The sequence below is a fragment of the Thamnophis elegans genome, chromosome 12 (assembly GCF_009769535.1).
Source record: "Thamnophis elegans isolate rThaEle1 chromosome 12, rThaEle1.pri, whole genome shotgun sequence".
Lineage (NCBI taxonomy): Eukaryota > Metazoa > Chordata > Lepidosauria > Squamata > Colubridae > Thamnophis > Thamnophis elegans.
The window spans coordinates 10,155,052-10,167,990 of NC_045552.1; the positions used below are offsets into that span (position 1 = coordinate 10,155,052).

At 43.4% G+C, this 12,939-nt stretch overlaps 1 protein-coding gene across 1 annotated transcript; it reads right to left on the bottom strand.

Annotated features, from left to right (window-relative positions):
* Nucleotides 1-3,783: 3,783 nt before the first annotated feature.
* Nucleotides 3,784-10,574, bottom strand: FNDC8 (fibronectin type III domain containing 8). Its single transcript, XM_032228675.1, has 4 exons — nucleotides 10,327-10,574; nucleotides 7,854-8,204; nucleotides 4,902-5,114; nucleotides 3,784-3,952 (listed from the first exon to the last, which is right to left on the bottom strand). Exons 1-4 carry the CDS (start codon nucleotides 10,327-10,329, stop codon nucleotides 3,839-3,841), a joined length of 681 nt encoding a protein of 226 aa, XP_032084566.1. The 5' UTR covers nucleotides 10,330-10,574; the 3' UTR covers nucleotides 3,784-3,838.
* Nucleotides 10,575-12,939: the final 2,365 nt, after the last annotated feature.

The window sequence follows — 12,939 nt, forward strand, 5'->3', positions numbered from 1 at the left end:
TTTTTTTTTTAAAAAAGAGGCATAATTTATTACCCTCAAAATCCATAAAACGACTTCATAAATCTTCCCAATAAATAACTTGGCATAACACTCTAGCTACATTTGTACACGCTTTTTACTAAGCTGGGGTTATGTTTGGGTTTTGTTCTTTGGAGGATGATTTCGTTACAAAATGGTTTTGGATATTGTGCAATCAAAGTAACACAATAAAAGACCAACATTCATTCATTCATTCATTCATTCATTCATTCATTCATTCATTCATTTGTTAATTCATTCATTCGTTAATTCATTCAATTCATTCATTCATTTGTTCGTTCATTCATTCATTCATTCATTCATTCATTCATTCATTCATTCATTCATTCATTCATTCATTCATTCATAGTGCTGCCTATTTGCCCATGCGTCTCAAGGCGGCTTACAGAATATAAAACCTCATTTAAAACAATAATAAAAAGAATCAAATAAATTAATATAATAAAATCATCCCCACCCCTGCCCGGGTGACAGCACATCACACATAGAATATAATAACTATAAAAAGAAATTTAAAAATGGCAAGAAAATCCTAAAGCAATTATTGACTACAGTAATTCAGTACCCAGTTTAAACATAGTGCAAACTTCTGTATAGGGTAGGGTTGCAATGGATTTTTTAAAAAAAAATCCCAGTGGTCTCTCTTAAATTTAAACTCCCCATGCTGATGCTAGATAAATCAGATTAGATTGGAATTCACCAGCCAATATGAAATGCTATCGATTTCCTTTATTCAACTCCCATCAATTTTATTTAGCTTCAGCCTGCATCCCCCACTTGATGGGGAATTTTCTTTGAGAATTATTGGGCTGCTGAAGAAAACCCAGCGCTTCTTCAGCCAAGGGAAAATTGGCTGCATAGAAAATATCCAAAAGGTGCTCGGATTGAATGGTAGTGGGGAATGGAAGGATTTATATTCCAAGCAGACAGCTGGTCATTTGCATTCAGAAAGAACTAAAAAGCTACACTGTGTACGGGCTCTGGGAAGTCGGGGGGGGGGGAGAAGGGAGGTGGGGTCTTAGGGGGGAGGGGGGAGGGGGAAATATAGTGTGTGCTAGATTTTAAAGTAACATGATTGCACTTGTATACTGTTGCTCTTTAATTCTAGTGTAAAAATAGGACAAGCTGAATATATTGATAGATAGTAGAAATACACCGAAGGGAGGAGTAGAGGGAAAGAAGAAAGAGGGGTAGAGAGGGTGGGAGAGAGGATTGGAGGGAGGGTGAGATGGAAGGGAGTGTATTGGGAGAGAGGAGTGATAGAGGGGGAGGGGAAGTAGGAGAGGGGAATGTTGGAGGGAAGAAGGAAAGTTGGAGGGGGGCGAAAGAAAGGGTGTATGGAGGGTCGAAGTGGTATATTGGGTTTGTATTTTGGGGGGTATTGTTGACAAGAGGGATGGCTGTGTTTATTGTTCAATGTTATATGGCCCCGGTTATGCACAGTATATATGTGACTGTACTAAATGAAATGAAAATAAAACATATTTACACAAGCAGAAAGAACTGAAGAAGCTTCTTGGATGAGAAGCAAAACATTCTTCAAAGAAAAAACTAGAAAGTCCAGTTGCCTCCTGGAAAAGCACCTTTGGGACAACCATGACTTGGATGACTGAAAATCTCCATAAATATTGTGCATAGAAAATAAATTATTGATATTATTGATATTATAATATTATATATATTATAATATTATAATTATAGATACATTGTGTATCTTGCTAAGATACATGTACCAACCAAAGGGAACGAAAATAAAAATATTTATTATGTTTTTATATAATTTTAGTTCTTATTGCGGAACTAGAAGTAATTACAGGCCAAATCAGCACTAATTCTACCTGTACCTTAGTTCAAACTGATCAAGAAAAGCAGAAAATGCGCTGAATTGATCAATTCAGCCCATTTTCTGCTTTTCTTGATCAGTTTGAACTAAGGTACAGGTAGAATTAGCGCCTTAGCAATAGAATACAGTGATCAATGTATTAACTTTTCAATGTACAGCTAATAAGTAGATGAGCCACAGTGGCACAGTGAGTGCAGTACTAAAGGCTACTTCTGCTGACTGCTGGCTGCCTGCAATTTGGCAGTTCGAATCTCACCAGGATCAAGGTTGACTCAGCCTTCCGTCCTTCCGAGGTGGGTAAAATGAGGACCCAGAGTGTTTGGGGCAAGAAGCTGATTCTGTAAACCGCTTACAGAGGGCTGTAAAGCCGTGTGAAGCAGTACATGTCTAGTACTATTGCTATAGCTATTGCTAGATATCACTATAGCAGCAGATGTAATTCTTGTAGAAAACAAGTGCACAATAGACTTTAATATGTAGAAATCAGAGGTGGGTTGCTCCTGGTTTGGCCCAGATCAAGCAAACTGATAGTAGCGGTGGCAGGAGGCTCCACCAGAGGTGGGTTCCTTCCAGTTCGCACCTATTCGGTAGAACCGGTTCGTCAAATCTACCGAACCGGTTAGAAGAGGTTCCACCAGTGGACCCGGAAAGCAGGCCACACCTACAGAAGAGGTTCCAAAAATTTTTGAAACCCACCACTGGTCCTTCGATATGATTATTCTACGCTATCAAGCTCATATTTATAAAACTCAGTGCCTCTGTGAAAGGTGAGGATGACTACTGCGTTTGTGGTGCAATCAGAACATTGCATGTGTTGAAGTTGTTTTAACGCAAATCAAAGATGCCTTTTAAAAAACAAGTTTACATCATATTCTTATGCATGCCAGTGCTGTGTGTGAGGTAATTTAAGGTGGTTCTGACAAGTGTCGTCGGCATCTTCATATCCGGTCACATGGGCGGCAAGCCACTCCCATCCGGTCACATGGGTGGCAAGCCACTCCCACAAAGGAGGCCACACCCACAGAGTAGGTTCGAACAATTTTTGAAACCCACCACTGGGCTCCACCCACCCGCCCGGATGCTTCTGCACATGCCCAGAAGTGTCACGCACACGTGTAAGTGCACACGAGCAAACCGGTAGTAAAAAAAAAAAAAGGAAACCCACCACTGGTAGAAATAATCGCTCATACTATATCCGACATGCAAATTCTTTCCGAGTGGAAAGATAATTGTTGATACAGTTCAATGCTATGTAAAGAATATGCAAAACAAAGAGAGAAAGGCACCTGATCTCATTTGCATATAACAAACAAGGACAAGTCAATCTTTCATTGATTGCAGCATCCTATTTATAAATCTTTTGCTTGGACGAGGTGTGATCCCTGGGTCCAGGGAGATCCTCTGTAGTGGATGGTGATCTTTTTTTTTTGGCAGCTTTGTTAATACGGAGCCCATTAAGGACCTATTTCTCAGCAGTGAGACAAATACATAATGTTAGACAGAAAGAGCCTGGCCATGGGAAGGGCATTGCTAGTTAATATTAAGCACTCTTGCAACCTGCTTTAATTACACAGCCTACTAATTGTGGAAATGCCTCCCGGGGGCTAAGTAGCTCTGAAGTGTAAGAAATGCTTGTTACTTTTTTCCCCTTCCTGCGACTCCCAAGTTTCCAAGCTGCGATATTATTTTCCATTCATTCTTGGCATTTTCTCAAGGGCCTCCCACCTGCGGGCAGGTGAATTCCCCATTCATGAGGCCATCCACAGTCATTAAAACAAGCTTAATATTCTTTGGATCACATTTCACACAGTACAACTCAGGGAGTTGCAGGGTTATTAATGCGTTTAAAATAAATAAATAAAGACAACCTGATCTCCAGCAATTAAGAGAGGAGGAAAAGGACAGGGATCCTGGAGCAGATCAGAGAAATCCTTTATTGCCCTGGTGCAGGTAATCTTAGGGAGACGGAATAAAGATAGTTTTCTTTTGGGATTTCCGATGCCTTCGTACAGTGACGGTGACAGGAGAAGGATCCAGGGGCATGCCTGGGATTGGATAAACTGTGCAGAACTGCAAAGAATCAACATGAATGTTTTATTGTCCTATTCTGCCATTTTTCCTCACTAAATTTAGGAAGAATAGAAGTCAAGCGTATAAGGACAGGGCATGTATTGCAGTGGGAATAGCAATAGCACTTAGACAAATTTACACATAATTTGTAGCAATGGTTTGTAAATTAGGGGGTTATTTTGTTTTGTTTTCAGCACAGGAACAAGAAAATTTCTAGTCAAATACTTGGAATTTTTGGATAAACGCCCAGGCCTTTTTGTTACAAATATATGCATGGTTTTCCATCTTAGGGGTATAGATATTAATTTTTTGAGATGAGGGATTATTATTATTTTACCCCTGTTTATGTATTTAACTTTTCTTTCTGCTAGTTCAGTGCAAATTAGGGGACTGGAGGCTAAAACATTTAAAGAACAGTTGCTGGAATTGCGTATGTCTAGTTTAACGTAAAGAAGGACTAGGGGAGACATGATAGCAGTGCTCCAATATCTCAGGGGTTGCCCCAAAGAAGAGGGAGTCAAGCTATTCTCCAAAGCACTTGAGGGCAGGACAAGAATGGGTGGAAACTAATCAAGGAGGGAAGCAACCTAGAGCTAAAGAGAAATTTCCTGACAATTAGAACAATGAATCAGTGGAACAACTTGCCTCCAGAAGTTGGGAATGCTCCAACACTGGAAGTTTTGAAGACGAGATTGGATATCCATTTGTCTGAAGTGGTGTAGGGTTCCCTGCCTAAGCAGGGGGTTGGACTAGAAGACCTCCAAGGTCCTTTCCAACTCTGTGACTTTATTCTCTTCTGAATTGTTTCAAGTATTTAAGGAACATATCTGAATAGTAGACAATGTTAGGTTGATCTACCAGATTTGCTCTTTGGAGTGTTTTTTCTGACTTTCTGGAGACCCAACATTATGTTTAGTTTATTCCCCGAGCCCCAGAGCAGTAGATATACCCTGTAAGGTGGACTCCATTTCCCTGTGCCTGCCACATTGAGAGCTCGGGCCCGTATCACGTACGTGGTGCCAGGAGTCAGGTTTTCCAAGTTCTCTTCTGTCTGTGAGCAAAACCAATGGATATCTTTCCCTTGGCCTTCCAGCTTCGCCTCCTGCAGGTGCAGCTCATAGAAGGAAATCAACTCACCATTCTGTGGGCTGGCCCAAGAGACCTGCACAGGGGGAGATAACTGGAATTTGTACCGGAACTCACAAGCAGGGATTGACTTGTCTGCAAATCAGAGGTGGTATTCAGCCTGTTCAGCCCGGTTTGGCAGAACCGATAGCGCAAATTGTTCCCCCCCCCTATCTGCGGAAGTAGATAGGCTCATTCTTGAACTTAAAAATAAAGGGGAATCAGAATATTTTGAAGTCTGGAACAGATTTTACGATTGGTATAAGACAAGGTGACAAGACTGATTGGAGAGAAGGATAGACAATGTACTAAGTAGGCGAATAGTTAATGGTTGAGACCAGTGGTGGGATTCAAATAATTTACCAACCAGTTCTCTGCCCTAATGACCAGCTGGGTAGGCGGGGCTCAGTGGTCATGTGATCATGTGGGCATGGCCAAGTCAATGTCACTCAGGTCGATGGGCACTTCGCCTTAGTTGTTACAATGGTAATAAGGGCTAACTGGAGAGGCAGTTTCTGTAAGCAGGGCAATAAAGATGAGGCTAGAAAGAACAGCAGAGTGCTTCCTTCCTGCCTTCCTTACAGGATTAGCCCTGTAAAGTGGGAAAAAACAAAAGATTTCTTCCAAAAACCGGTTCTCCGAACTGCTTAGAAAGTTACCAACCGGTTCTCCCAAATAGGTGCGAACTGGCTGAATCCCACCACTGGTTGAGACTAGTTGTATATAATGTAAATGTATGATCACTCTGACTTCGCGGGATTGCATTGTTTTAAATGTAAAAATAATAAATATATTCGAGAAAAGGAATTGTTCCCCCCTGCCCCAGCTCTATGCCATCCTATTTAGGCCCATTTTCAAGCCAAAGTGCATGCGTGGAAGGCCAGCCAAATGAGTGGAAGGGGCACACACTCTCACATTTGCAAACCGGTAGGGAAAGTAAGTGAATACCACCCATGCTGCAAATCTATGGTAATTACTTCCAGGAAAGTTGGGTGAACAGTCATTTTATGCTATTGGGGAATAAACTGGAGCATTGCTAATAAAAATGGGCTTATTTCTCATCAGGGTGAAAAAAAATGGAAGAACACAAATCGGGAATTGGACCAGCACATTCTTATGACTTTCCTCGTTATAAATTTGACTAACTGAATCCATTCTTCATCCTAAGCCGTCCTGGAGTTCAGTTAGTTGATTCCCGCTGCACACTGTTAACTGTCAGTCATGATTTATGGATTCAACCCATGATGGAGAATCTATGGCATGTGTGCCCAAAGTGGCAGGTGGAGCCATGTTGCCTGGCATGCGCGCGGAGCCTGTTCCGCTTCCGGGTTTGTGGCATACATGTGTACACGCGACAATCAGCTGGCATTTGTGTGTGTGGCAGTGCCAGACACTGGAAGAGCAGGTCTTCCGTTTTCTAGCATGAGTATGTGCACAGGGCAGCTGATCGGCTCATGCACGGCAGCAACCGGAAGACTTGATGGAACCTGAAGTACATTTTCCGGTGTGTGCATACCAGTGGTGGGATTCAGCCAGTTCGCACCTATTCGGGAGAACCAGTTATTAACTTTCTAAGCAGTTCAGAGAACCGGTTGTTGGAAGAAATCTCCTTTGGTTTTTCTCCACTTTACAGGGCTAATCCTGTAAGGAAGGCAGGAAGGAAACATTCTGGTGTTGTTTCTAGCCTAATCTTTATTTCCCTCCTTACAGAAACTGCCTCTCCGGTTAACCCTTATTACATTGTCACAGCTAAGGCGAAGTGCCCATCGACATGAGTGATGTTGAGTTGGCCTTGCCCACTCGGTCACATGACCACTGAGTCCTGCCTACCCAGCTGGTCATTAGAGCAGAGAACCGGCTGTTAAATTATTTGAATCCCACCACTGGTGCATACCCCCTGGGCAGCTCCTCATCCTGGTCGCGGCCCAGATAAGCGCATGCACACGCTCCCTTTTTGGCCCAGTGCCGAAAAGGTTCTCCATCCCTGGATTAAACTATTATTTGAAGCAGATCACAGTTAAAAGACACTATGGCTTAGTGCACCATAGCACCCGTCCGCATCCATTGTGGTGTGACAACTGTGGCTTAGGACTTTTTTTTTTTAAAAAAAAAGTCCATTGAAGTTTAAAAACCCCAAAATAAAAAATAAAAACTAAGGAAAACAGGCATACACAAATAAAAAATGTAGAAAGAAACGTTGGAGGGATAAGGAAAAGAAAATATAAAAGGGGAAAAAAAGGAAATATAAAGGAACAATTTCCCCCTTCACTTTCTATAACCTTTCAAGTAAAATTTTCTTCATGTCTCACATCTCATAGTTTTAAACCAGGGGTGTCCAAACTTGGGAACTTTAAGACTTTGTTCCCAAGTTTGTACTTATTTCATTAAAATAAGTACAAACTATTTGAGTAGCTTGTCACTTTCTCTAACCTTTCAACTAAAATTTTCTTCATGTCTCATATCTCATAGTTTTAAATCAGGGGTGTCCAAACTTGGGAACTTTAAGACTTGTGGACTTCAACTCCCAGAATTCCCCAGCCAGTCTGGGGAATTCTGGGAGTTGAAGTCCACAAGTCTTAAAGTTCCCAAGTTTGGACACCCCTGGTTTAAAACTATGGCTTAGGGCTTGATGGTACATGAGAAACAAGCTGTGACGGCTTTCTCAACAAACAGAGGAGGAGAAATTTCTACTCAGGATAAATTAGCCGATGAGCAGAAATCCGGTTTCGCTGCGTGTGAATGGCAAAGTTTGTTTGTTCGCGCGCAGGAGGCTCACCTTGGCATTGATGGCGCTGACCGTGTGCTCCTGGATGACGGGCTCCGGCGGCAACTGCACATAGACAGGCGACTCCGATCCGCTGTCTGAGATGCTGGTCTCTCCATCGCTTACGTCCAGATTGATGAGGACGCTTTCCTTCCTGGTGCTGCACTTGGAGCGAGCGGGTGGAGGCTGGCGGGCTTCTTTCGGTGGGACTTTCATGCCAGCCAGTAGGTCATCCAAGGTGTGAGGCAGACTAGCGGTGGAGTAGAGGATGTTCTTGGAGTTCTCCATGGTGTTGCTCAGGCCATAGCTGGAGGTGTCGCTGGTGTCGCTGCTGAGCAACGAGTGGTTTCTGTAGAGCTGAAACTGAACGGAAGAAGAAGAAGGAAAAGAAGAAGAAACATTTTCCCACCATGAATCAGACCTAACTTCTTCTCCTACTTCTTCTGAAGCATCTGCAGGGGGAACAAAAAAGGCAAGATGGAAGATCCACCACATTTTGTGACATGTCTTATAACTTTGGTTTCCGGGTCGCAACGGTCCTTTTGATATTTTGAACCTCCCTCCCTCCCTCCCTTCCTTCCTTCCTTCCTTCCTTCCTTCCTTCCTTCCTTCCTTCCTTCCTCCCTTCTGTCCTTCCTTCCTTCCTTCCTTCTCTTTCTTTTTTCTTTCTCTCTCTCTCAATCTCTCTCTTTCTCTCTCTCAATCTTCCTCCCTCCCCTTCTCTCTTTTTTCCTTTTTCTTTCTCTCTCTCTTTCTCTCTCTCAATCTTCCTCCCTCCCTCTCTCTTTTCCTTTCCTTTCTCTCTCTCTCTCTCAATCTTCCTCCCTCCCTCCCTCTCTCTCTCTCTCTCTCTCTCTCTCTCTCTCTCTCTCTCAATCTCTCCAAGGTGGCGCAGTGGTTAAATGCAGCACTGCAGGCTACTTCAACTGACTGCAGTTCAGTAGTTTGGCTGTTCAAATCCCACCAGGCTCAAGGTTGACTCAGCCTTCCATCCTTCCGAGGTGGGTAAAATGAGGACCTGGATTGTTGTTGGGGGCAATATGCTGACTCTGTAAACCGCTTAGAGAGGGCTGAAAGCCCTATGAAGCGGTATATAAGTCTAACTATTGCTATTGCTATTGCTTTCAATCTTCCTTCCTCCTTCCCCCTCTCTTCTTTCTTTCTTTCTTTCTTTCTTTCTTTCTTTCTTTCTTTCTTTCTTTCTTCCTTTCTCTCTCTCAATCTTTCTTTCTCTCTCTGTTTCTCCCTCTCTCAAAATCTCCCCCCTCCCTCTCTCCCTCTCTCCCTCCCTCCCTTTCTTTCTCCACACAAGCTTTCCTCCAAGTCAGGAACTTCAGCTTGAATTTATATCCCCCTTAAAGGTCACACCTAGGGGAAGAAGCAATGGCACAGCATCCAAAAATAGTTATGACCAAATTAAAAATTGAGCTTTGATCTAAATATGCTGAGCCCAAGCACGCCTTAAGTCCACATTAGAAAGCTACCTTACGGTCCAGTGAGATTTCTAGGAGAGCCAGTGAAATGGTGAAGGAACGGAAGTGGGATTGTGAAGAAGATCCAGGTTGAAGGCCCCATTTGATTTTAGGATTCCATGGTTGATTCGCAGTCAGCCATTCCCAGAGAGGCTAATCTACCTTGCAGGGATGTTGTGGAATTAAAACAAGAGGTGTCTTGCCCCATCTAATTATACCCCAGGTCAGGGATGTGCAGTCACTAGAGGCAGGGGAGGCCTGGCCTCACCAGTCATGAGGAAAAGGAAAGAATTTTAAAGAATTTTTTAAAAATAATTAAAAAGGCCAAGGTGGTTGCTTCCAGACTCCAAGTCACAGTGACTTTGAGTCTGCTTAGTGTTAACTGTAGGGGGAGGCTAGAGAACTATGGGCCTCCTTTGCATAAGGAATTTTTTGCCTTTTAAGAGTTAAGCAAGGGTTAAAAGGTGAAAAATTCCGTATGCAAAGGAGGCACGTGATTCTCCCGCCTCCTGATCTGGGAGCAGCGAATCATGCCTTGCAGTTGAGCGACTGTGTAATCTAGCAGCAGGAGCCTTGCTTGTAAAACGCGCCTGTGTTGGAAAAGTTCATGCTCCGAGCAAGTTCAACTCTCCACTTTGCATCACGGGAGCCGCCAAGCGCCTTTGCTGCAGACCCGGGTATGGTGCTGGCCGGGACAGCGGATGGGCGGCGGCATCGGCAGTGGTGGAGCACTTTGCATCGCGGGAGCTGCCAAGCGCCTTTGCTGCAGACCCGGGTATGGTGCTGGACTGGCTGGGCTGGCCGACATTCACACCGCTGCCGGCCCTCCCCCTCCCGGTAGCTTCTCCTCCTTTAAATCTCTTTTTGCCCGCTGTCAAGACACTTTTTTTCTTTTTGCCTCACCAGCCATAAGCTTCACCGCACATCACTGCCCCAGGTAGGGTGCAATTATAAGTGTAAACAAAATATAATTCTCTCTCTCTCCTCCCTAAACTTAACAATTCATCACTTACCATGTTCTAGAGGGGTGAGGTCATATCTTTAGGAAAGAAAATATATGATAAGCTCCTCCTTGCAAGATATGTTGATATGATGATCAGCTCTGAATATGTCTGGACCTTTAAGGTTGCAGCTAGTCACTGGAATGAGACAATGTGAAAGCTTCGGATCCTTACAACAGGAAGACTGCTAAGCTTAGAGACATTTCAAACTTCAAATATATTAGCGTCCAAGTCTACAGAATTTGATTTTAGGACGTACATTCAGGTCACACTCAGGTAGCAAATGATGCCACTTCCAAAAAGTGACGTGTGACCTATACACATACACACGTTATCATGTATACACGCTCATTGTATATCATTGTGTCCCCAAAACTCCCTTCAATATTAAGTCGTGGCATTCATGCGATGATGCCACCACACGTATGTTCCTTCTCCGTGGAAAAGGAGGAGGAAGAGGAGGGTCCTTGGTGCTTTCTCTGAGCTTTGGCTGTTTCCTTGTAGATGTTTCATGATCCAACTAGGGAATCTCATCAGTGCTAGAAGGGAGTGGAGGAGGAAGTGGAGTGAAGAGGGGGAGGAAGAGGAGGAGAGGACTGGGGCCCTTGATGCTCTCTGAGCTGGGTGGTTTTCTTGTAGTCATTTCATGATCCAACAAATTCCTACTCCATGGGGAATAGGAGGAGGAGGAGGAGGAAGGGAAAGGGGAAGGATGGAGATTTGTAAGTCTACTATATGTTCCCACCAGCACACTACTGGAATCCATAATCGTTCTCTTTACCTTTCCTGCCCCAATAAAAATGGCTCATCAGAACTCAAATCCTGCTTTTCGAAACATCTCCTCTTCTTCTCAAGTCACAGAGCTCAAGTTGACTTACCCCCACCAGAGGCTTCGGTACTGACAGAAACAGCGTCCCCTTGAGAGGCTGTGGCTCTGGATACCTGGTCCAGAAAGGTCACTATTTGCTTACCTCTCATTATGCCACAGTGATGCCCTCTCCTATTATGACCAGGTGTGCCCATAAGGACAGGTGTGCCCTCCAAAGTCTAAGACCTGGAGTCTCTTTTCTTTATGTACACAGAGGAGGGAAGCGAAGTCATGCAGTCGCACACACTCCATTGGGAATAATGTTGTGAATGCTTCAACACTGGAAGTTTTTAAAGAAGATGTTGGATAACCCCTTTGTCTGAAGTAGTGTAGGATTTCCTGCCTAAGCAGGGGGTTGGACTAGAAGACCTCCAAGGTTCCTTCCAACTCTGCTATACTATTCTCTATTCTCTTCTCCTATTCTCTTCTCTATTTTCTTCTGTATTCTCTTCTGTATTCTCTTCTTCTCTTCTCTATTTTATTCTATTTTATTCTATTCTCCTATTCTCTATTCTATTATATTCTCTTCTCTCTTCTCTTCTCTCTCTTCTTCTCTATTCTATTTTATTCTCCTATTCTCTCCTCTATTCTATTCTCTATTCTATTCTCTTCTCTATTCTATTCTCCTCTTCTCTTCTATTCTCTATTCTCTTCTCTATTCTCTTCTCCTATTCTCTTCTCTATTCTCTTCTTCTCTTCTCTCTTGTCTTCTCTATTCTATTCTATTCTATTCTCCTCTTCTCTATTCTCTCCTCTCTATTCTATTCTCCTCTATTCTATTCTCCTCTTCTCTCTCCTCTTCTCTCTTCTCTCTTCTATTATATTCTCCTATTCTCTCCTCTCTATTCTATTCTCCTAGTCTCCTCCTTTCCCTTCTCTATTCTATTCTCTCTATTCTATTCTGTCTTCTCTTGTCTTCTCTTCTCTATTCTCTTGTCTTCTCTCTTCTCTTCTCTATTCTCTCCTCTTCTCTCTTCTCTTCTCTATTCTATTCTATTCTACTATTCTCTCCTCTCCTCTATTCTATTCTCCTAGTCTCTTCTCTATTCTATTCTATTCTCCTAGTCTCTTCTCTATTCTATTCTATTCTCTATTCTATTCTCTATTCTATTCTCTATTCTATTCTCTACTCTATTCTATTGTGCGCGCATAGCCACACACGTTATATATACACAGCTGTTAGCAATAGCAATAGCAGTAGACTTATATACCGCTTCATAGGCCTTTCAGGCCTCTCTAAGCGGTTTACAGAGAGTCAGCATATTGCCCCCAACAATCTGGGTCCTCATTTTACCCACCTCGGAAGGATGGAAGGCTGAGTCAACCCTGAGCCGGTGAGATTTGAACCGCTGACCTGCTGATCTAGCAGTAGCCTGCAGTGCTGCATTTAACCACTGCGCCACCTTGGCAGCTGTTCTCCAGGGAGGTGCATTTTCTACCAGGATGCTGCAGGGTGGATGGGAGATACACTATGTTGGGCTCAGTTTTTCTTACTCTCTACAAGGGACAAGTTCAGGGGGGTAAGAAGAACTGGTGTTTTCTTGGCCGTCCCTACTTGGACTTGCTTTCCCCCATCCCCCGGGCCACCTTCCAACAGCTGCCCAGGCTGCCTGCCCAGGTAATCAGTAACTGAGCATTCAGGTCTCAGGGGCCTCTTCGCTTTTACCTTTGAAGCATTTTTCCTGAACTGGCACCTGTTTTTGTAGGAGTGAATGATCCACAGATCTCTCCCTTCCCCTGTTACAAATGATTCATTT